The 25,277-nt window shown below is 42.1% G+C and overlaps 1 protein-coding gene across 10 annotated transcripts in view; it reads left to right on the forward strand.

The window, feature by feature from the left end:
• The window catches only part of FOXN3 (forkhead box N3), a 206,548-nt gene that overhangs the window by 81,814 nt on the left and 99,457 nt on the right, over positions 1-25,277 (forward strand). For all 10 annotated transcript variants that reach the window (XM_051806662.1, XM_051806659.1, XM_051806660.1 and 7 more), the window contains one exon: positions 19,641-19,777. In XM_051806662.1, the coding sequence (XP_051662622.1) occupies positions 19,641-19,777 (137 nt within the window). The remainder of the gene's footprint in view (positions 1-19,640; positions 19,778-25,277) is intronic.

A 25,277-nucleotide genomic window follows, 5' to 3' on the forward strand; every position in this document is an offset into this window, starting at 1 on the left:
GCAATCCATTTTAATTACTAATATATATTTATAATTTACTAATATATATTTAATTACTAATATATATCCCTTAGACTTCCTCCTTCCTTTCTTAAAAGGAAAGTGTTTTACCTTGTCTGAAAGAGCCCAGCAGACTGTGCTGTGTGGCTTCTTTTCCTGGGTGAAGACCTTGTGAAAAAGCATTTAAAAGTCTTGATCATAACTGAGCAGCTGAAAATAATTGAGGAGTTGAGAAAGCTCTTTAGGCAGCCTGAGTTGCTGGAGAAGCTTCCTTTCTTTGCTCTGGATTCAGGCGGTTGCTGTGTCCTGCTTGCTGAGCCAGACAGCTGAAAGCTTGGTTCAGTCCTGCAGGATCTTCATGTTTCTGGTAAAGTCATTCAAATGACTTAACCTGTGGCATCTGGGTAGCAGTCTCCAGGCTGCTCATACCTGCTCCTTCTGTGTTGTTTTCGGCTAATTGCTGTATCTTCATCATAAATCTAGTTAAAAAAAATGAATGGCCTAGAGTAACATAAGCCAAAATCCTTATGAAGAAGAGACCCTGTATGATTGTTTTTAATTTAGTTGGTTGTTCCTCATATGTTGATCAATGGTGGGTTAGCATGTAAAAGTAATTGACTTGTGTCATTTCAAGACTGGGCAGACTGTTGCTAGATGACTTCATGGTGCAAGCACTGTATGTAGCTATAACAAAGCACTGTGTCACAAAACTCAACAAGTCCTACACTACAAGTATAGTTTAGTTTTTGTGACTTAATTCTTATGTGTCTTTTTCTGGCTTGGAAGAATTCAGGCATGGAAGTAATACCATGTGCCTTTTTTAATTGTGTATACAAAGGTGGCCCTTCTGAAGGAGCAGACATTTGCTGTTGGACAGTGGCCCTGCAGATGGTTTCAGCAGTCTGGCTGGTCTGTGACTAACTGGCCTCATAGGTAGGGGCAAGGAGCACCTTCCTCAGTTGTGCTGCTTTTATAAAGAACTTCCTGAGGTATTTTCCCTTCGAGCAAAATTAGCATCCAGGACTGAAGTTCCCAGCAATTCTCACCTTTAATTACACAAGGGAGTGCAGAATGCCTTGGCTCTGCCATACCATCCTGTCCATGATTCCTCTTAGCCTGCAGCCTTCAGATCTTACTGATCAAGTGGCTGGAGCTGCTGAGATGCCTGGTAGTTGGGACAGGCACCCACACATGCTCATCATCACTGCCATGTCTGACCATTTATTGCAATGGCAATAAAACAGTGGATATCTTTTCTTGAGAATAAGCACATTTATAACAGCCTGGACGCTGACAAGGTTTATCTACTTTCTGGCAACAAAACTGGCTTCTAAAGAGTCCTAAATTTCATGTAGTTGTCACTGGTGTCAAACTCACCAGTGTTAGAGGTCATGAAAGATAAGCCTCAGTAGAGAGGAAGAAGGGGAGTGACCTGCCTGTTTGGTAGACAACTGTTTTTCCTCCTGAATTTTGGTAGGTCATCATTGGCCCTTCTAAGCCTGAAGAGGGCTTTCCTTTTTTTTTTTTTTTTTCTATTCTCCCACCAGTTTGGACTCCTGACTTCAGAGGAGCTGCTTTTGGTTTACTCTTGAGTAAACAACAGCAGAATTGCAACTGAGGGCTGTGGAAAGTAGCAGTTGTGGCCATAAATGATGCCTCTGGATCTTACTCAGTTATCCATTTTAATAATTTTGGAGACAGTATGTTTAAATTCTTTTTCTTTTTTTAATTCATTTGTTTCAGTTTAGTTCTTCAAATTCCATTCTGGGTGTTAAGGAAAAACTGTCCTGGGGACTGCTGTAGGAATTTGTGGGAGGACTCATTCCAAGGATCTTAAATGTGAGTGGTCTTTCCGTGTTGTAGTAGAAAAGAAATCAAATTGCTGCCCTTAGCCAGTGACTTAAGATACCAAAACACTATCTACAGCATGCTGAATTGCTGTATTTCAGTGCAGAAGTGAACAGTAGTGATTTACCACTAGTTGAGAACTCTTGGGATTTTGAAGCACTGGTGTAAGTTGCTGAAAGACAGTACTTGGTAAGCAGAGGAATGAATGGGCTTCTGTACAGGGAAGTCTCAACAGCACAGGGAATTTTCTGTGGCAGTACATGGAGCAGAAACTTATTGATGGGATTTTGCAGAAGACAATCTAGTTGAATGCTAAATTCACACTCATTCAAGCTTTGAGCAGAAAATTAGGCTCTGCTCCAGCGCTATGTTTATGAGATCCCACGACTGCCTACTGTGGGAGGATACTCTCTGAGATGAAGCAACTATTATAAATGTTTTTCTGAGTTTACACTTGAAAAAAAATGCCTACAGTGCAACTTGCAGGACCTGTGGGGGTTAATGCAAGACTCGGGTTAGGTGCTGGGATACCTCAAGCTTTCATTTACATATTTTAATCTCTTCCTCACCTTTGAGGGTGGAGAGTGGGAACACCTTTCTTGTAGGTTCTGTGTGCTTCAGTAAAAATAGGGAAACCATTAATGAAATGTTCTCTTTTTAGATTAGGAGAAGGGGTGGCAAACATCACTGTTAAGTGGTAAAGAATGTAATAATTGTAGCAGTTTTGTAATTAGATCTGTTTTCCCTTAATAGTTGGGGAGAACTAAATACATCTTGCAAGGTTCATCTTTAGGAATAAAGTCCTTGCCATGAAGGAAAAGCTGTAATTGAAGGACTCTCCTCAGTACCACTGCTTTGCAGTGGCTGGCTGCATGCAGCCTTCTCCAGTCCCTGAATAACACAGAATCACTGCACTTCCAGAGATCCTCACTGCTCCTGGGAGCGCTTTGAAGGCTTTTGGAGAGCAATGTTTGACAGCTTTAAGAACTGCCTGCTGCCGGCTCATACAGAGCTACAATTACATTTAGGCTTTGGGAGAATACCCTGAGCCAAAAGGTATTCGGTTCTGCAGGAATCCCCTTCAGAGATAATATTTATTTTAAATTTAACTGGAAATAATGATACAATTCTTATATAATTCCACCCTTCCTGAAGTACTTGAGGACTGAGGGGCTGCAGATGAATAGAATCATAGAATCACAGAATATCCTGAGTTAGAAGGGACCCACAAGGATCATCAAGTCCAATTCCTGGCCCTGTACAGGACCATCCCCAAGAGTCACACCATGTGCCTGAGAGCATTGGCCAAACACTTCTTGAACTCTGTCAGGCTTGGTGCTGTGACCCCTTCCCTGGGGATCCTGTTCCAGTGCCCAACCAGACTCTGGGTGAAAAACCTTTTCCTCATATAGGAATGTAAGTAGTTTTCTGGCTTGCCCGCATAGCTGAGGTAGGAAGGAATGCCTGGTGTGCACAGGAAGTGCAGGTTTTCAGTCTTCAGTTGGGAGAGCTGGAAAGTTGGAGTGTCAGGATGTGACTGAGATGGCTGGGAATTAGACAGTTGCTGGCACTTGTAATATTGCATATTTTGTTTTGAAGCAGTCAGATAACTTGTCCAAAACTTTTTTTCCTGTGTTGGCAATTAATGTAATGCATTTATTGTTATGTAATTACTCGTTGCACTAGTTTTTTTGCATTTTCTCTCGCTTATTCTTCTTCTATACAGAGGAAGGTTTTTCCCTTCAATGCTTAGGGTTAAATATACAGACCTTGCTTTTGTATAAGAGCGTAGATTTGGTTTTTACAATTTTATATTGATTTCTAATACTTTCTAGAGTTCTGCCTGCATGGCAGAGAAAGAGGAAGGCAGCTGTCATAGAGACAAATTGCACAGGAGACTCAGTCCGGTGCTAGCTCCCAGCTATTGAGGCAAATGCAATTTTATTGTTCAGACTGTACCTCCCTTTTCTACTTAAATTAATTTTTTTTTTTTATCTATCTGTATTTATGTGTGTGGATATACAAATATATCTTTATATAAAAAGCATGGCATAGTTGCATTGGTTTTAGATCATCCAAACACTTTTAAGGTAAAATAGAAGCAAAAATTGGGTTGTCACATAGAACTTTCTATCTGCTTATGTCTTTGTGCTAGGAAAACAAGATGATGTCATAGTGGTACGTACTGTCAAAATTTCCTTGGGACAGACATCTTCTGTTGCCACAAATGGTTATCAATTAGTTTAAACAGATCACTCTCAAGTAAAAATCTTAACTAATTGAACCGTCTCTCTTGTTTTCTCCAAAACAAACTAGCATTTAAAATTTAGTAAAACACCTCCACTTTGACTAATTATTTGTTGTTTCAGATTTTGCTAAAACTTAACTGCCTTTTGGATAATGCTGCATTTTTTCAGAGGAATAAAGTTCCTTGTTCTTGGCTTAGCAAGTCTGCTTTGATATGTCATTTGCTGTTGGTTTTTAGAGCTGAGTGATTTTGAATTTGGAAAAGCAGAAATGTAATTATGACCCTTTCCATTAAGAGGCAAGGTTTTCTGTCATTCTTGTTAGAAAAAAAATTATTTTCATTTAGAAAGCTTTGATTTTAATTTGTAGCAATGAAGTAGTAGGAAAGATTTTGCCTTTTCATCCTGTTTTTCTGCTGACTAGGAAAAAATACAGGAAAATGTCTTCTCCCCACTAGCTAAAATACTTGCCTTATTTTAGTTTCAAAGTAAATATGCTTATGATCTTTTGCTAATTACCTTCTGCTCTTTCACCAGCATTTGAATTGCACTCACTCTCCAGTAGAGTCTAATATGCCAAAAATGCGTTTGTCTGGGCTTGAGCTGAAGGGACAAGAGTCCGTGTCTTAATTATGGTAGAATTATCTACTTGCGTGTCACATTAACTTAGATTTATTCCCTTTGCTATTCATAAAACAGGGTTTGCAAACTTGTTGTTGGATTGTCACTCTGAATCTTTAATTTAGACATGCAATAAAAAGGGGAAGAATTTGCTTTTTCAGTAAACTCTTGCATTTTTCCTGTTTTGACTATCTGTTGATTCCTGTTGGTTTGAGAGTGGCTTAAATGGCTTTTCAGTCCACACCACATGTAGCTGTTAATGTTCCATGGGTTTTAAGTTAGACCAAGTACTGTTAGCATCTAAGAGTGTGTTTATGTAATAATGGATGTGATAAGAGTGGTGTGAGAGGCTATTATATAGAGATTTGTGTCTTAAAAGTTATGAAATTGGCTTAAAAATCAGGTCGTCATTTAAAATAATGACGGAGGGGATGTGCACCTTATTTTAGAGCCTTTGTAATCTTTTAGAGGAGGCTCTTTCATAGAAGCGAAGACAGCTAGAAAAATTTTGGTTTGGGCTCCCCCCTAACCCCCATGATTTTGCACTATCTTATGGCTTTTTAACAGAAACATGTAAAATACCAACATGCTAAAAATGCTGTGAATCGGCAATATGAAAGGCAGATTCTGGAGATTGAGATAAAGGTGTAATCTGGCAAATTTCTTTCAAACTCTTTTGTTGATGGTGTGTTTAGTATTGCCTAGGAGAGTCTTTTGCATGAAAAACACAGTAATTACAGAAATCCTCCTCTGTTCAGTACAGATGTCAGCATTTGTGGTCATTGGGTGTGACTGTTAAGAGAGAAGGACCCTTTGGAGCAGCCAGCCCTTTTCTATGGGGTGGTACTCTGGAGCTGGTATAACTGGCTTCCTCTTGTGGGGCAAGCATAGTGGAGTTCTACACTACCAGCATGCTCAAGGGCTGGTTACTGTTTTTCAGCCATTTTTGGTATATTATGCAACTCTAAAAGGTAAGGTGACTGCTGCCAAAGTGTTTTTGCATTGATGGATGAATGGAGTCAATTATAAAGGGTCCCTTCCTTTTTCCTCAGCCTTTGAATAGGGCCTTCAGCAGTTTGGACCTCATTTTCTAGCTATGCTTTTTTCTCTGTAAGGGCGTTTGCATGGTATTTCTGGTTGCTTTTCACATTCAGATATTCATTTCCAATTGCTATTTTTGTGGGGGTTTTTCCTCCTCTTATTTCTCTTTTTTTCTTACTTGCATCATCTATAAATGGAACTGATCATAAATGTCTGTCTGAGGAACACAGGGGCAAGTGCTTTCAGTCATTGTTGCACTGTACTGAAAGTGCATTTGCATTTTGAAAAAGAAAGAAGTTGCAACCCTTTTTTGAAGCAGGATTTTTATTCGTAAACCATGTGCTATTTTTGGTGTGTCAAATATGCAGGCTTCCTGTGTGAAACCGATAGCAAAAAGAATCACAGGAGACCTGGAGCAGTGACTCAGGTCACAGCAGGCCTGTTTGCATGACACTCGTGTCATCAAAATAGTCCTGCTTTGGCATCCTTAAATGAGATTTTCTTTTCCTTTAGATGGTACATCTGTTCAAAGGCATATTTGATCATAAATAATTTGGAGAAAAACAATTTTCTGTTCTTCTGAGAATATCATACATCTTTGCTTCCTTGTTACTTCTGAACTCCTTACATCATCATCATCTGATTTTGGGCAAGTTGTCAATTTTCATTACTAGAGTCTGCTCAGAAATTGTTTCTCCCTTTTTCCTTCCACTTCAGGCATGTTAAGTCAGATAAATTCATGCACTGATGTTTAATAACTGAGCACTAATCACCCTAGTGCAATATTGATCCGCAGCCTTTTTGTATACAATGATCAGAATGAGTAATAGCTTGCTAGTAAACATGGAGGAGTGGGAGGGTGAAGATGACAAGTTAGCCCCATGTAGAAGTTGATTTAGCTTTTCTAATTTCCAGAGGTTTCTAGACTCCATCCAGTAGCATTATCTTCTCTTTCCCCCCTCCCCTGCTCCAAACTGTTTCTCTTCTTGTTCTCCTGTTCAAACCAAGCATAAATCCTCCACTTCTGTAATGGTGTGTCTTTCAGCAAGTGTGCCAGTCCCTCTTCTAAGGTCTGCTGGTGCTGCTGAGGTTGTCCAGTGTCTTATTTTCCCGTGGAGCCTGTCATTTCTCCTTTCAGTTCACTCGAAGCACGCTCAGGCTTCCTATTTCATGGGGGCGTCCTGTGAATATGGCACTTGAAAATGAAAAATGACTGCTTGTGAGTTAATTCAGTTAAAAAGAAGCCAGGGAAAACCCAAGTAGGCAGGGCTGTGGTGTGTGGGTTGAAAGCTGTTTTTTACCCCCTCCTTCCTCCCACTCTTTCCTTACCGGGTAAAAGACCCAGTCTGTGCCTGAACTTGCTATTCTGAATAACCTCTTATCTGCACACAGTGACTGATGCTCACATCCTGTTTGCTACCAGCTTAGCTGAGCGAGTGCCCTGAAGAGTGACATTTCTATTTCTGTTGGGTCTGTTTCAGTGAGTTTGCAGGCTGGCTCTCTGCTGCTGCCTCCATCACATGCCTTTTGATTCTCTTCTGTGAATTTGAGGAAACCTGGTCTTCCTTTGCTGTTTGTATGAAATAGCAAAATCATTGTGGGATTTGGAATGGCATCTGGAAAAATGAGGTAGACTGTAAACAGAGAAAGAATCTATATTAAGTCAGGATTCTTAAGTATTTAGACTTTGATTAATGCTGTGCTAATGCAGAACTAGTCTGCCCAGGAAATAACATGAATAAACCTGTGAATCCTATTCTTGCCAAACTGTAGGTTTTGATAAGGGACTTACTAGCTTCCTTGGAAAAACTGTAGATTTAAATGTTCCTCTTTTACTTTAAGTCCATAACACCAGTGAGTTCACATCTTATTTTTCTAATGCAATCACTTTGCCGTGTTTAATAAACTATCTGCACACTTTCAAATCTGTTTTACTGGTGGAGGTGCTCAGGGAAGCTGAAATGCAGTATTAATTATCCATTCTAAAATACACTTGATTGAGTGGCTCATGCTGCAGGAGTTCTTCATGCCAAACTTTGTTGCATCTGCTGCATTTACCAGTTTATTAGTTGCAACCCATGTAGTCATGCTTGTAAAAATACAGTCACCTAAAAACCCCAAGACAAACCCCTCTGTAATTGTCACGTCTATTTTTGAGATGGCTGCGTGGAGAAAAATAATAAAGGGAATCTTCTTCCAATTTTAATGAAGTTTACTGTGAATTAAATGTTGAGGCTAAGCAAGTTCATCTTCTTACGCTTTTTACAAGCCCGTGCTTCTGCGGCAGAATTAAAGTAAAAATGGGCGGAAATATGACTACATCTGAATTAATGGCTCCCACAATGAGACGTTCCTCTGCTGTTCCTTTTAACTTACTCCACCTTGAGGATGACTTGGATGAGAGCTGACAATGTAGCTTTCTTTTACCCCCTGCCACCACATCCTTCTGCTGAGAAGGACAATTTCTGCCATTTCTCCTTCCCTGACCTTGACCATGATAGGATGCTGGGTGCAGGCTCCCCAGCTGTGGCACAGTGGGTGCTGATGCCATATACCTGCAGGGAGGGCCAGGGACTTTGCTTGCTGCCAGGGTGGACACACTGTACTTAATCCACATGCCACGACGTCTCCTGTTGGCACTTGTGGTACTCCCGTGGCCCTGGCTGTCTTGAGCCGTCTCCATCTGATGTGGGAAGAAGCTTTGTGCACTTGTGCACAGATGGGCTGTAGAGCTGCTGCCAGAGGAGACCAAAGGTACAGCTGGGATTGGGAGAGGGTGCTTTTATCACCCTGCAGCATGGCAGTCAGTGGAGACAGGCGGGTATCTCTGTCCGGGTATGTAATTTTCTTGCCTTCTTGAGATCGGAGCCTCCCCATGCTGGAAGGCTTTGATGCTGTGACTCTCACGGCAAGGCATTTGTGGCCAACCCTCCAGAAGGCTCAGGAAGAGGTTAGTGCCGTAGGTGGTGGTGCTCTTACTCTGCAGACGGGCCTGGTGAGGGCTTGCTGCTCTCTGTCTGGCTGTGTGTAGGTTGCAGTGGTGTGGCTCTCAGCTGGAATTTCTTGCTTGGTTTGGATTACAATAAAAATAAGATGCCAAATCCCACCAGGTGAGGAAAGCCCTCACCCACAGGCACTGCAGTTCTAGTCCCACTAGAGTGTCCAGTGTTTAAAAGGGAGTGTACTTACTGGTGCAGCTGGGTTTTGACCTCCCCACAGGAGGCTGGTTTGCTCCTGGAGCTAAACAGGTCTTGCCCTGGTTTGTCTTCATTGCAGAGCCGTTGATCTTACTGTCTAATTTAGGAGACATTTCTCCAGAGCCTTGTGATAGTACCTGGTGTTTGGGTGGAAGGAGAATTGGTGTAAGCTGCTTGCAAAAATGCCAAGTCGTGGTGAAGTCCCAGGTTTTTTTGAGTCCATGAGGTCTGGGCTTATGACATTTGCGCTGTTGAGGCTTCTGAAGCCAGGCCCTGGCCTGATGAGTTTGTGGTGATTTGGGCTGTGTGAGCGAGATGAAGGCTTCACATGCAGTCAAGAGTTGCCTCATTTTGGAGGATGTCTGCAGCATGTGTTTTGTTTTGCTTTCTGGGATTTCATTCAGTCAGGAGAAAGAAGAGAGGGAAAGAAAAATGATAGTGTAGAAATGGTGCACAAGCAGAGTAGAATGTATATGTAAATTGCAGAAATAACGTGTATGTTCGTGGATGTGGGGTAAAACTGAGGTCTCTGTTGCAGGAGGATAGTCATTCTTCAGTCCATGCCTGCTGCAGGTGACAGTGATCTGTTGAGGAGGCTGAGCAGAGCTTGGGATAGAGCACAGCTTTGTTTCTGTAAAGAGCCCAGGGATACGTGGAAACCCCACATCCAGGGAGCCTCTCAAACCATTTATCAAAGTGCTTGGTGTTCCTCCTCAATTCATTGTGCTAACCAATATTAAATACTAAGCAAGGAAAAACCGTATATTAAATAGACGGTTATGGGGGAAATGGTGCAAATCCATTAGCTTTTGTCAGGTCGTCCTTATTTCTGTTTTTATTTGTCACTGCTAATGGATTTAGTGCAACTTACTCCCTCCTACCCATTTCTGCTAGCTGTTAACCCTTTCCCCTGGAAATTCACCCACTGACTAATTTCATCATTAATACACCAATAGGCAAAATATGACCTGCAAACCTTTAGCACAGATATAAGTGTTGAATAATTTTTTTAATATCTCTTGTGTGAAGGGTTGTGTTTTAAAATTGTCCCTAGGTTTCCATATCCAATGTAACTATATATTTATAAGAAAAGGCAATTTGTGTCTTTTCCAATTTTATAATGTAGATAATATGAAGAGTGAGTGTAGATAATATGACCAGTGAGTATTTGAATGAGTGCACCTCAGATACGAAATTAGCATGCCCCACTAAATAGGCTGGAGTCTCAGGAGTTTTTTCCTTTTTGCCTTTGATTTTATTGGTGACCTTGAGAACTTCTTTTTTATTCTTTTGTTTCTGCATCTCCTCAATTTTCTTTTCAATAGAGTAGGGATAATTACACTTTCCATGTATACACAGAAATTCTATAGGCTGAAAGAGCATTATTAATGCTACTTGCTGCCTAATCTCCCTCAAAGTGTGCTTGTGATGGCCTGTCATGCTGACAGGTTTGTCTTCTGGGTGCTCCTGCTTTCCCAGCCCAATCTCCCTGTTTGATCTTGCACTTAGTTCCTTCCTTGCAGTGTCACAGCCTGTCTTCTTCAGCGGCCGGACTTTGCCTAGCCTGGGGAGGCTTTGGGGGATGTCTGGGGTTGCTAGGCACTAGCATGAAACAACATCTACTTTATATAGGAGCCAGGCATTGTTTAAGGGCAGTTAATGAGTCTGCTTTCTTCAGCTGCTTGCAGGATTTCTGCATGGCAGCCTAATAGCTTTATAGGGTGGTTTGCATATAAACTCAACAAGGAGATATTTAACAAGCTAAGTATGACTCTTGGAGTTGGGTGACATAATGCAACACCTCCTGAGCCTCTTGGAGAAATCGTTTTATGACGAGAGCAGTGGGAAGCTAATGTGGTATGAGATCCACTGCTGGCTGTAGGCAGTCATTTTGTGTGAATTTACCTGTACTAATGGACAGGTGCTGCTGTGCTGGAGGAGCACTGGACTAGCTGTGCCCGTGGTGTTACCTGGCAATGGGTCACCGTGGTTGAAATAATGGTAGAGAATTGTTCTAGACCCAGTGTTGAAGCGCCCTTTGCCAGGATCAGGAGCCTGGACTCTAGGGATGTTCTTTGGGTTGTTAGTCTTTGGTAGCAGCTCAGACTTGCTGAGTGTCTAGAAGACATTTCTGACTTCTCTGTACTCATGAGGGGAAGTACTGAGGTAAAAAATTGCTTAAAAGCCCACAAACGTCTTCATTTGCGTAAAACCTGAACACAGTCACTCCTGTGCCTACTGTTTCTTTGCTCTACCTGTAGCAGGTAGACAAGGCCTTAGGATCTGTGCCTGTGACACTATTTACAGGGGTCTCTCTGGAGGTTTGGGTGGGAGGCAGGGGTGGGCAGCCTCTGAAGGCACCACTGCAGGGAGCAGGGCCCTTCAGTCTGATAGCACACATTAACCCAGAGGTACAAGGAAAATTTCTGGTTATGTCTTGTACTGGTGAGACTTGAACTCCTTTAATATTAGAAGACCACTGGACAGTGTGCATTTTGGTAGCACTTTCTTGTGTTGCAGGATCTTGCATTGCATCTTGCCTCTGAAATAGGTTGGGTTTTTTTGACTATGGAATATCACAACCTTCCCTTTTCTCAGCTGTTACTTCACAGCACTGGTCTAGCCTCTTTATTCCTGTATCATTGTTTATTTGTATGCTTGGCTTCCTTTTTGTTTTATTTCATTTTGAGACAAAGTAGTCTTTTTCCACTCTAATTGTACTTCCATTCTCAGGGAAGTAACTTACCCACCCAACCTCTCCAGTCAGAAAGAAGTCCCCATTTTGTGACTGAAAGGAGAGCAGAGACATGGAGATGGTTTATGCCGCTGCACCACTTGAGGAAGAACCAGGCCACTTTCCTAATGGCAAACCAGGGGGTTAAAAGGTTGATGACTGAGTTGGTGTCTGGGGTATCTCACTGAGCAAGTGAGCTAAAATACGAAGAGGTGAGTGTGAAAGCAGAGACTTGGACTTGTGTGAATTGAAGTAATGGATGTTTTTACTTGGAGCAAAATAGGATTTAAAAAGCCCCAACATTTTGTTTTCTTGAGAAATGCTGGTGGGTTCTTGATGCAGGTGGTTTACTTGGGTTGAACACTGTACTTCAGCAATCTTTCCCATCAAACCTTTAATTTCAGGCATTAAATCAACATATGTTTATGATTATGTAATTGTGTTTTAGCTAGTCTCTTCACTCTTTTTCATCTTCGTTGTTTGAGCTGAGCTGTGACAGCTACTTTACTGAAAAAAAGAGTTGAAAGTGTGCAGGAGAAATGAATGTGAAGGTTTTGTTATGCTGCATGCAGATATTACTTTAGTTTTCTCTTGGTGTCAAGCTGGCACATAACATTGCCAAACCTTCCTTGGAAGAGCAGGGGAAATTTCTAATTCTCTTAAGTTCATAGGTCAGGAGGATTTTTTGTGAGGGTTTATGAAAATTAAATGCTTAATATGCAGTTGTCACTGTCATAAAGTGTAGTTAGGGTCTATAGTGCAATTCTTGAAGCTGGACATAGAAAATTTCACTGGTCTGTGCTAGAAAAGTTAAAAGATAATGAAGAAAAGCTACCCTTAAACTGCATGAATAGTTATTTGTAACTTTTATGTGAGATTGCAGTAAATCTGAGGAATGTGTTTTGTAATAATAGAAATCATTGGCAGTGGCTTTGTTTTTCTTTCTTTAAGAATTTCTTAGCAGTTGTACTTCTTAATTTAAAAAAAAAAAAAAACACATCCGAAAACCAAACAAAAACCCCCACAAAAACTAGCTGACCTCAGATGATTCAATGCTTTGTGTCTTTCTGCAAATTACTTCATTGTTTATTTCTAGAGAACCCACTAAACTCATATGCAAGGTACAAAGTAAACAGGATAAAGTTTTCCTGTTATCTGTGACTACCCACAAAAAACTATTTCCAACTGGAGAATCTATGTAGGAGAGCAGAGCAAGCAACATTGTCTTTCTTAATAACTTGAAATACTAATGAGCAAAGATAACCAACAATTTTAGACAGACTGGCAGACCAACTTCGACATCTAATCTTAACTCTTCCTGAGCATTTGCCAGCCAAATAGTTTAAAATTTATTATGTAATATCACTTCCAAGTTTTGATACTAGTATGTTAATTCTGATGCATGTAGATGAAGGAACTACAGTTCTGAATTGGTTCTATTTTTGCAGTTATACCCTTCATTTGGAGTAGCATGATACTAATGTGAGGGACAGGTAGTTGAATGAAAAAGGTGAGGCACGCTCTTCTCAGTCATCACTGTCTGCAAGTGAATGGCACATAGCTGGCCTTTGAGTAGTGTTCCTGGTTGCACAAGTTCTCTTTGGATATTGAAAAACCTCTCTGCCCTGGCTGTTGCAAGTGCTGATTCAACACAGTATCAGTGGTCACAGCAGGCTTGCATTTTCTAGCCTTTGTGAATTTTGTAATCACAAAGCACTTTTTTCTCATAGTGCCTGCACAACGTTTGCAGACCTTCAAGAGTAGGGACATATTTGGTGAAGGATATGTAATTGATGTTGTATTGTGGAATGGCTTTTAAGTCACTTGGCAGTTTCTCTGCATAGTGCAAAAAGTTATTTAAGCAAGTCATTCTCTCTTGAGGTGGATTTTGCAGTGATTATTGTGTTCCTCTCAGTATTTCAGAGCGGAAGGCAGGGGGTCATGAGGTGCAACTGAGAAAGTATTTTACTTCCCTTCCTCCTGCTTCTCTGTTTCCTCACAAAAATGGCTCATTTTTCTTGTTAAATACATTTTTGTTAGAAGGTTAGAAAAGGGGAATTTGTGTTTAGGAGGAATTCTTGATGTTAGTTTGCTCTTCCTGGGAACCAACCAGAAACCCATTTTAATCAAGGCTTCCAGAATTGCTGTCTTGTGGGTGACTGCACTCTCTTGAGCGCTTGTGCAGGTCCTTGCTGCCTGAAGGCCCTGGGCATGCTCTCACCACTCCCAGAGGTTTCATGTGCAGGTGTGAGCAGTCAGCAGTGACACAGAGTCTGTGAAAAGGTGGCTGATGGTTTAGTGCTGCTACATTTGGTGTGGTGCAGACATAGAGGTTCAGAAATGTGTTTCTGCTCTAAAACAATTATTATTTCAGGTTCTGGTCCTGGCTGTAGTTAGTCAAATGGTTGTTTTAAATTTTGTGGTGATATGGATAGTTCTATCCTCCAATTCTTTTTGATCCTGTAGAAACACTTCTGTGCTCATAAAATACTTGGACACCTGTAGAAGTTGTTTGGCATTCCCATGGATTAACTTGGTGGCAAATCTGTGTGAAAGGTTTACTTCGAGCCTGCTGTTGCAGCGTAACTGGACACAATAAGCTCAGGATAAGTATTTCTTTGGAGTAAGAACCTTTGATACCCAATAATCTTTCCATTATTACTTGCAAAGAGGTCACCTCCTGTAACAATAGTAGGTTTCATCCTTGAGAGAAAACTAGATCTGTAATGGTGAATACTGACACTGAAAGGTAGGTTCCTCATCACTGCAGAAAGTGTCCTTAAAGTTATTCACAGGTCGTGTGTTAACGACTGCAGCAACTTGCACTAAGCTAGGCAGGGACAGATGTCACAGTGGTGTGATTTCAAGATTTGATAGCTCGAGGCTGCAGATGCTAGTTGGAAATGCCCTTTTTTGAATAATAGGAAATCTCTGCCTTTTCTGTTTGCTTTTATGGTTACTGAAGTACCCCTGTAGCCTGCATGACATATTTCTCAGATGGTGTACATCTGTACCACTTCAGCCTGTGTAGCTGCCATATGCCTGATTCATATTGTTGATAGTTTTGTTGAGAAGAGCCTAACCATGGCCACTCATCCCCCTCCTCATTTGGTAGTGGAGAAGTAAGAGGACAGATCTGCTCAGTGGAGAGCTGTTGTTTGGAGTAGCAGGGTCTTTAACTCAAAGTGTTGTTTAATAATTCTCAACTTGCTGTATAACCTAGGTGCCTGTGCAGAGCTGTGGGGTCACTCATGGGTCTTGTTTTGGTTTCTCTCCTCCCAGTCTACCCCTATGTTGGTGCCCAGCATCTTGGTGTCTCTGGTCTCACATGCATGGCCTGGCCTTTCTATCAGGGCTGTGTGCCAACCTTACTGCCCAGCTCACCTCAGCTCTCCCCTGTGCTCCCGCCCTATGTCATACTGGTTTTCCCATTCATGTTACAAGCTGCTTTGTGTCCAGCCAGAGTCCTGTTTTTCTTTTCTCAGTGTGCTGTTCCAAGAGATGCATGGAGGTGTCACCACACCTCCTGCTGCAGAAGGGGAGAGCTTCCATTCCCCTCCCTGGCTCTCCACATCCATCCCCTGCTTTGCAGCAGCTCTGGATGCTCATGAGACCCTTCATGTGAGCCAACTTAATAAGTTTAAATGACATCAAATTGTGTGAGCAGAATAGTTTTCTTTGAAGAAAATGACTTGAAATGGGCTTGTGGAAGAAAGGCCAGACATATGCGAGACATTAGGGAGGAAGACAGTGCAGCGAGGATCAGGGAAGCAGCAGGAGATGGGAGGACCCCTCCACCCACTACATCCCTTTTGGGAGATTTTTTTTTTAGGGGTCTGTTCCCTTAGGGACCATCTTGGTGATGCTGCTGCTGTGAGAGATATGGGCATCTGGAGCTGCTCCTCCCTGGTGTGGATTCAAAGTGAATGTATTACCGGAGCTTCAGAAGGTAAAATTCGGAACTGCCAACATCCCCCTGAGCCAACATGTTCTGTGGTTCCTCTATCTGCTCCCTTCTCAAAGCTTTCTTTTGGCCAGACTGTTTTTATGGCAATGAAAAGAACAAATCTGGGGGAAAAAGCTGCATTCCTAACACATTTCAAGTCTGTGCTAAAATAACCAGGGAACAAATTTCCTCAAATAAACATTATTTGGAATTTTTATATAGATGGGTTATGTTATGTATTTTTTCCCAGCCATTGGTCTTGGAAAGAGCTCAATGCATAATTTTTTTTTAATTGAGCTTCAGGCAGACGGTATCTGATACGTAAGACCGGGCAGTTAGTTGTGAGATATATAGAAGCAAAATCTTTATCATGAGGAGTTTTAATAGTGGGTAATGCTTTTATTCCCAGCTGTAACAACTGAAAGAGCTGACAAGCAGCATTTTAATTATTTCAGTCTTTTTTTCAATTCTACTGAAAAACGACCAAACATTTTTATTTAGATACTAATAGATTGTGTAAAGTAGGATTTAAAATTTTTGTATGCAGTCCATTGGGAGAAAAACTGACTGAACACTGAGCGTACCATGTAACTTTTCATGGCAATGTGTGGGTTTTAATGGCTGGGAGGCAATCAGAATTGTATATATGAGAAAGAGCAAATGTATTAATAAATTGGGCTTTAGTACACAATATCATGGCACAATATACATATATAGTAAGTGACATAAAAAGGAGTAGCAATTTCCTAGTAGAAAAGGATTTTTTTTTAAATAAAGTTTTCAGTCATAAACTTCTCTGGGGTAAGTTTGTGTTGCTCTCTCTCCCTATTAACACTTCTGAAATAGTTTACATGCAACTGTAGTTTACTCTTGGACAATGTGAAGGGGACTTGTAGTAACATTCCCCTTGTTTTTATTAACCTTAACCAGGAATGAATGCAGAAGCTGTAACCTGTGATTGGCAGGAGGGAGGTGGCTGTGCCTGGCCCTGGGAGCGTGTCAGGAGGTCTGAAAGCACTCCAGTGCTGAGATGATCAGGGGGCTGTTATCCACTCCTCAGTTACTTGTTGCCTGGGAGACAAATGTAATCCAGGGATTTATTTTTTTTGACCCTTCCTTGCTGGTTTTTGATTGGAGTCACTTTTGACTTCTGGCATGGAGGAGGTAGTGAAGCAGCACACCAAGTGTCATAAGATGGAAATTAATCACTAACCGAGGGGTCTGAGCGCCAGTGATTTCCTTTCCTGTGATTGCTCTGTGTATGGGAAGACTAATGACAAATCTAAACAGAGAGCTAATGAAGCTCTTCATGCCTCCCAACAGTCAAGAAGGATTCTTAACTGGATGACCCTTAAGCTTTCTTTTTATTCCTGCTCTCTTACATGATTGTAGAAAAACAAAAATAAGTGTCTTAAAAGAGAACTTTACATGGTTGGCGAGCTTTGCCTTAAACTGCATTTGGTTTTGCTGGTATATTATAAGTCAGCTCAGTTGCAGTGAAAATATAGCAAATCTACCTTCCCAGTGATTTTTTTTAACATGGAGTGTAATTCTTCTCAATACTTTTTGTGAGAGAGAGTTTCAGTTTTTCAGTGAGATTATTTTTGGCTTTTGCAAGAATACAGGCAAGCCAAACAAATTTATCTCAACTGTAATGAAAGGTTTTGAAGTTACTCTTCAGTAGTGACTTCATATTATAAGGCCCTCAGCTTAAACTAACTCTGATGGTTTGGGGGAGTAATCTCTTCCAGGTATATGAAAAGTCTATCTTGGAAGTAAATAAAAAACCAGAGAAGTTTGGAAACAATATATTGTGTTCCAATAAGTACAAGTAAGGTAGATGGTATTTAAGTGTAGCTTTTTTTCTTTCCCCAGCTTATCCCATGCTGTAAGAAGTAAGGAATCCAATGAAGGTTTTCTCCTGAAAAAACATTTCTAGTTTTGCACATTGCTTGCTTAAAAGGAAATTTTATGTTCTTCGTCTGGCTCTTGGATGGAGCATGGAAGTGGAATTTGGGAGGTTTGGATTCTATTTTTGACTCTGTCCTTTGCCTAAAAAAGTCACTTACTAGGCTTATCGTGTCAAGTGTCTGGCTCATTGTGTCATGTTTAAGAAGGCTAAGCCTAACAACCTTCTTTTGCAAAGTGGTTTGAGATGTGTGGTGCACAGCTTCCACCACTGACACCAGCAATGGATCTTTCAGTCACCAGCTGTAGTGCTTTACTGAGATGAGAGTCCAAGAGAGTCTCTCTCTAGCCCTTTGAATCTTGATCTCTGGCTATGCAAGGGCCTTGCTTCACTTCAAGAGCTGGAAGATGTCTTCCCTTAGACTCTTCTGTGGCCTTGTGGTAGGGCACCTCTGGGAAGTAACGGGGGAGATGGGCTTGAACCCTGCCATCCAGAAAGAGGCTTGGCCCCATGTTTCTGCTCCCCCAGAGCAACATGCAGAGAATGGTTTCTTCATCCCCTCCAGCAGCCGTGCTTGTTTCTGACAGAAAGCTGTTACAGCTCCTGTGGGTAGTGCCAGCCCGTCTACTTTTCTTTGGAGACAAGTTTCACATGGTGCTGTGAACTTCCTAGGTGCACCCACACAGCCATCCAGTGGCACTGGGGAAGATTTTTCTCTTCCATTTATTTGTTTTTGTGGAGAATTTGTTGCAGATTTGCTCTCTTTGTATGCTTGGAAGGAGGTCTGTAAGCACTTAGTGTGTTGCACTGTGTATCCTAAAGCTGTTGGTGAGGCAGAGGAGCATTTAAGAGGTGGTAGGGCAAAGATGGTAAGTTTTTGAAGGAAACAAATGTCTGTTCTTGGTCTTCCTTATGGCTTAAGAAAGTTATATCCCACTTCTGGTGTGATTTTGTGTTTGTGTCTGGGTATGTTTGTTCTTTAACATGTGAACCGAGAGCCTTGTTCCACTGATAGAAGTTGGAGCTGAGAAAAGGGATGATCCTGGATTGAAAAGTGGCAAGAGGTGGTAACGCAACCTCCCCCACCTGTCCCAGAAAACATCATCATTTACTATAAAATCTCATCTTAATGCCTTGAGAGTTGCCAGTGGAGTTCAGTCAACAATTAGGATTGGTGGTTTTTTTTATTGTACTCAAGCAGACCAAGGTTCCTCCTGAGCTATCATTCTGTATGCTTTCATAGTGAAGCTGAGGGAAAGTTGTTTTCATGTGCTTGAGAACTCACACAAAACAATTAAAAATATCCTCTCAGCCTGACCTCTGATGGGATTGAGACAAGATCTGAAATTTCACTGCTTGTAACTGCAGAATAAATACTGAATTTTAGTTTAGTCTTTGCCTCACAGATTGACCACTTGTGTTGCTCTGTGTGTCCAGAAGGGGTAACTACAGTAACTGTTGTTTTAGCCAATCACAGTTTCACAACACGCTTAAATGGTTATGGGCTTTTTTTTTTGGTTGGTTGGTTTGTTTTGGGGTTTTGGGGTATTTTTTCCCCTCAGGGGAGAAAAGATGATTAATTTCCTCTTGTAGTATAATGGCATTGATGTCATGTGGGTTGAAGGATAAAGTCCTTTCGTTTTTAAAACAGTTGCTGGGGTGTTTAACCCCCTCCTTCTTAGCCTTGTTTCTTGTTAGTATAACAGCAAAAGGAAAAGAAAATCACTTCCAAAAAGAAGATACTTTTCTTCAAAGTTTCCATTTAACAGTTAAACTGTAGCTTCTTATTTTTCCAGTATGAGGTGATGGGGAAATTGCCAGGTATTAATAAATCATATTCAGTAGTAACAAGAGAGAGGGGGGGAAAGACCAGCCAAACATTCATTCTTACTTTTTTCCCCCTCAGAAGTGTGATTTAAATCATACAGTTGCGATACATTATTAATGGAGCGATAATCTCTGGCAAGCAAACTATGTTCACTTCTGTCAGATAAAAAACCCAAACCCACTGCTTCTACTGACAAATACTGCTAAATAAATAAGGCTGTGCCATTAGATCAAATATTTGATTTTTTTTTTAATTCTTTTTTCTTTGCAGAGTATTGGAAAGGGGTCCTTGTGGTGTATAGACCCAGAATATAGACAAAATCTTATTCAGGCTTTGAAAAAGACACCCTATCACCCATATTCGCATGTGTTCAATACACCTCCCACATCTCCTCAGGCATATCAAAGGTAAGAACTAGATGCTTTTTATAACTCTAAATGTTTTCATGCAATGTTGTGTGTGAATCCTGGCTAAGACATTCATTGTAATTAAGTGATGCAGTTTGGAACTGGGCTAGTGAAGAAAGCCCAGGAGTGCTGGCAGCAGCCTTGCCTTATATCCAGGACACCTTACCTGCCATGCCCCTGCCTGGCATCAGCGAGCCTGCAGTCTTCCTGCCAGAGCCACAGAGCCACTTGGCAAAGAATGCCTGAAATTTAAGTGCATATAAGCAAATGGAGGGCACTGAAGTGGCCACTTGTCCCTATTATGAAAACGCAGTACCCTCACTCAGTGGAGATGGGCTTGTTTTTTTCTCCCAAGAGAAGTACGCGGCTGGTGTTGCTTGTGCAGGCGGGGGGTGTCCAGGTGAGCCCTGGTATGACCAGCCCTTGTGTGATGGGCACCAGTGCTGGCTCTTGGGATCAGCCCGGACTGCCTGCCTTGCTTCAGTGAAACAGACATGGGGTGGGGTTTTTCCACTCGTTTTGCATTTTTTGATCTGGCTTTCATGACAAACGTTTGCAAAGAGAGAGAATCTGCGGCTGCCATCTGCCAATTGAGAAGGCAAGCACTGGGCTTTGGCAGAACTGCTTTCTCCTCGCTGCTAATACGGAAATTCTTTGCTTCACTTTTCCCAAGCGTTGGCAGGGTGTCACGGCCGGGACAGGAATGCTGCTCGTGGCCCGTGTCACCCCGCACTCCTCAGTGTCGGGGCCAGCCGCAGCAGGGCCCGCAGCAGCGCCGGGACTGAGCGGTGACGCAGACGGCTCTCGTGGCGTCCGAGGTGTGGGGAGGGTTGTTTGTTTGTTTTAATTATTGTTTTTTCCGCGTTATCGTTGAGGCTGGCGGCCGGGCAGGGCAGCGGCCGGGCAGGGCGGCGTGATGGTCGCCGTGGCGACGGAGCATCTCCCCGGCAACGCGCGGGCCGGGCCGGCGCTGTCGCGTCACGAGGCCGCCGGGCCCGGCCGCTCCGTTGCCGCGGTAACGAGTAATCCCGGCACGGCGCTGGGAATGGGGACCCGGAGCCGGCCGCTGTGTCGCGGGGATCCCCCGCCTCGCTGGGGGTTCCCCTGGTCTGAAGCCGGGGGGTGGCAGGGCTGGGGGTTCCCGAGGCGGCGGCCCGGCTGTCCTGCATGTCCCGTGGGCCACTGGGGAAACACTGTCCCTAGCACCACCTGTGGAAGTACCCCCACTACTGTGCTCTGCAGAAGGACAGATAAATAATTTAAATAGTGGATTAAAATCGTAATTTGTACATTTGAACAAAGCGTGTTCCATGAGCCTCGCTTTATCGTTACTGCTGCCTTTTTAAGAGTATTTTAATTATGCTCATACAGATTTATTGAGAGATTGCCATATCAAGTAGAAGTGTAATGCACATCTGACATAGAAATGGAGGGATTTTGATCTCTTCTAATCCCCACAAACAAAAAAATCCGGCATACACATGCAGGTAAAAGCCAGAGGATCTCCCATTTTTTCATGGCTGAAGCAACTGTTGATTCAATGGGCTGGATTTGCCAGAACCACTGTACAATCTGCTGGCAGATGTTGCTGGTAGGAGCTTTTTCAGGTTATGCTGAAGGAAGCTATGCAGCAGCGCTGCTGTGAGCAATACTTGCAGGGATGAGCCCTTAGAGACACCCTGGCTGGATGTCAGGGAGCCCATAGTGGTGCAGCTGCCCTGTGTCCTGCACAGCCATGTGCCCGCTGCTCTGCCATCCTGATCCTGCACAGCCTTGGCCCACTGCCACTCTGTCTTTGCTCTGTGGGGCAAAGGGTGCCTGCAGAGTCTCAGACCTTGGGTAAAACTCATGCTGCCCTCTTCCAGTGGAGTGGGTGTCCAGAACCTCATGGCCTGTTTTCATGAGTGGGAGAGGAGAGGGGTACTGGAAGGTGATAGACAGCCTGGGATTTAAGAAAGCATTTTGAAAGACTGCCTGCTTTCACCAATGCCCATTTGTAGCTGGACAAATGGCAAAGCTGTCTTCTGAGCGAGGGAAAAGGAGTGGGCTAGCAAAAGTCTCAAAACTGAAAGGGAAACTTCCTCTCCTTGGAAACCATGGAATGTCAGAGCTGCTGCTACACTGCTTATGCTGTCAAGTGATTTGGAATCTTCCTTGTAATGACTGCATCATAAAACAAAGAGCTTGCGTGACTGCAGGAGTAAATACCTTTTAAAACACAGGTATTGTGTTTCAAAGGAGGCCGGGTTTTATATGAAGAAACTATGGTCTTGCCATTACTTTTAGTTGACTACCTTTCAGCATTTCCACTGTTAAATAAAACTCAATCTTCACATAGTATTCTAAAATATTTATTTATTCATTCTTGTACTAATGTCTGGTGAAACATCAACATGAAGCTGGTCTAGGCTATCAGTGAATTTTGAATTAATTCTGGATTGGCAGTTACATGGTATTTTTTTGAGTATATTTCCAATATATTCACGAGGAGTTTAACATTCCATGTGTGTTTGAAAAAAAACCCCAGTAATCTGATGTGTGATTGCTTTCTCATGTGTACAAAGACTTCAGTAAGAGTAGAAAATGTAAATCCAGTCCACCATAGTCAGATCTCCAGAGCAATAAATTGTCATAGTAACGAATTCCAAGGGAAATGTTTCTGATGGAGAGGACAATACATATAGAAAAAAATCCTTGGATGGCAAGGGTTTTGCTGTCCATCCATCTTACACAGCGGAAGCCCACAACTAAGAGAAACTGTCACCTGATATTAATGAAATATATCTGCAACCAGATAATTTGCCAGTATTACTTCTGCCTCTGGGAATGGGATTAATTAGAAGAATTACAAGATTTATAAGGGTCAGTTGTTGCGATTCCAGGGGGGCAAATTGACCTATTGCTTGTCTTTATCAGATGTTTTAAAAGAATAAAGATGCACAAATGAATCACATGTTCTGTTTAGTATCTGCGTAAGCAGCTTAGGGTTGAATTGAGCACAGAGTGGAGGAATGCATTATAAAAATATCCCAGGCAAGATGATCACCAAACACACAAATTCTCCTTTTCTGAGCAGAGTTAATTACATCAGAAAATTTAGCTTCCTGCATAAGCATAAAAGGGTGGACCTTTTATGAAAGAGTTTTATGATGTGAACTGATGCCTTAAGCCCCTAATGGTTTTTTATTTTTCTAATATTTGTAAGACTTGTAAATTTTATAGGTAGGTTTTAAAAGCAGAAACCCCTTTGTCCTTTTTTCCTTTCCCTTGTTTACACATTCCCTAACCCTTTTACCCCATTCTATGCCTTCTATATCAAACCTACCCCTGAATTCAGTAGCAGTGTTTAGTCTTTTGTCAAGGCAAAGGCCCAGACTGTTTGGAGAACAGCATATCAGGGCCTAAACCACAGAATACGGTCAAAAATTAGGTAAATATGTACCCTTTGTGCTCTGATGAAGCTGAAGATGAGGAAGTAGGTGGTCCCAAAAAGACCCCAGACCCAATTCTCAGGGGGAGGGCCCGGGGCGGACCAGAGGAGGGACCAAAGGGTGGACACATCTGGGATTGGATGGATAATGTTATAAAATGTAACCTCTCAGGCACGACCTGCGCGCGCGTCTATATCACCTACTGCCTTGGCAAATAAACCCTTTCTTATCTCACCCCTAATTAACTGCTCCAGAGATTTTTTTCAGCACCAAAATACACCGGCAACAGAACACACATTTGGATGGCTGGGTCAGTTTATACCAGTACCATTTGAAATAAAACATAAACCAGGATATTTGGGTTACATTTGGTTCCGTGCATAGAAGACCGTAGTTTCTGGGAAAAAGGCAACCTTGCTGTGTTTGTACATAAGAAGGAACTTCAGACTTCGCTTGTGTGAATTGCTGCTGCAATTTGGGGCAAAGATTATCTGTAAGCTGGAAGAAGAGAAGAAGAATATAGCAAATTGAATTATTTAATTTTAATTGGTTTGGATGTGTATTCCTAAAAAACAACACTCATGCCAAAATACAAACAAAACCCCTTGGATTTTTATCTGTTTCTTCTGATTGAAGTGTATGTCATGAAGTGCAATTTATGATAAATTTCAAGAGTGAACTGACAGTGATACATATGGTTGTTAAGAAAACCCTTTCTCCTTGGTGCAAAAATAGTACTTTAGTCTAATGTGTTTCTTTTTAAATATTTACAATTGTGTTGGCAATAGCAACCTTGAAATATTTGTAGACACAAACTTGGTTAAGTAAATATACAAGTCAGTGCCCTGATATTTCATTTATATGTTTTATTTCTAGTTTCCTGACTGTAACTGAAGCGTGGGTGGGATTTTCTCTTCCAGTAGCGCTTAGAGGGGATCTTGGAATGGATTTTTCTCTGACTGTATTACATGGGCCTATTTCTCAATTCTATTTCTCCTTCTGCTGCTGAAAAGTATCAGAAAATGTAATCTAAAATAACAGAAATTATTAGTTTCACTGAGTGATAAAAAAATCTTTGAAGATTAGGGTGACCACCCAGGAGTATTCTAGATCCCTTTATAGACTTGTGGATAATCCTTTCATGGCTTTTCATTTTTTCCAGAGTTTTCTGTTAATTGTAATTTGTTAGAACATTGGCAAATGTTGACACATCTGCCCTATAACTGATGCAATTGCTAACATACCCAAGATAGAAATTGAAGAGGTGTTTCTTTTGTGTGCTGCCCCCCCAGCCTGCCTGTTCATAAAGGCTTCATTGAGTTCCTCATTAGTTTGCTCCTTCCCATTGGAACAACTCCTTGGGTGAGCTTGGTTCTGCTTCAGGAAGAATTGAGATCCCAGTTAGTCCTGAACTAGATTTGTGTTTGACTTCGGATATGAAGTCCACCTGTACACATCAGAGCACTCCTCTCAGAAAATTGCCTCTGGCGTGCATCACTGCATTTCAGCTGGGCTGCCCTCTGTAGAGAAGGCTTGAGCCTTGCAGGGCTGAAACCGATGGGAAAACATGTAGCAAGAACTCACCTGCAGCATGGTTTTGGTTCTTGGAGGGCAGTCGATGTATGTGGCATCTGCTGGTGGTTGGTGGAGCGGATGCTGCAGAGCCATCCTGCTGCACTGCTGGACTCCCGGCCAGTGCTGCAGTCTTGGTGATGGGGGGGAAACAGACCCCACAGGGAGTCAGCAGAAAACCACCTCTGCAGCTTGTGTAGTCGCTTCCCAGAACAGTATTTCATTTAAATGTGCATGGCTTCATCATATAGTTTTCCATTCCCTTTCCCCTGTTGAAGTGTAGGTACAGGGGTGGGCCAGTGGATCACAGAGAGCCTGCAGGTATGTGAGTGACTACATGTCTTATGAAACATTGCTAGCCTGGAATTTAAAACATTTAAAGTGGCTTCTGTTTTATCAAATTTAGTATCTCTTATCACTTTTTGCTGCTACTGGGTTCCAAAAAAATACCATGTGCTCTTTCAACATTCTTCACTTATCCAGTGTCTTGTCTTTTG

This window comes from Manacus candei, unplaced genomic scaffold (genome assembly GCF_025592945.1).
Source record: "Manacus candei isolate 608988 ecotype Guabito, Panama unplaced genomic scaffold, ASM2559294v1 h1tg000067l, whole genome shotgun sequence".
Classification (NCBI taxonomy): Eukaryota; Metazoa; Chordata; class Aves; order Passeriformes; family Pipridae; genus Manacus; species Manacus candei.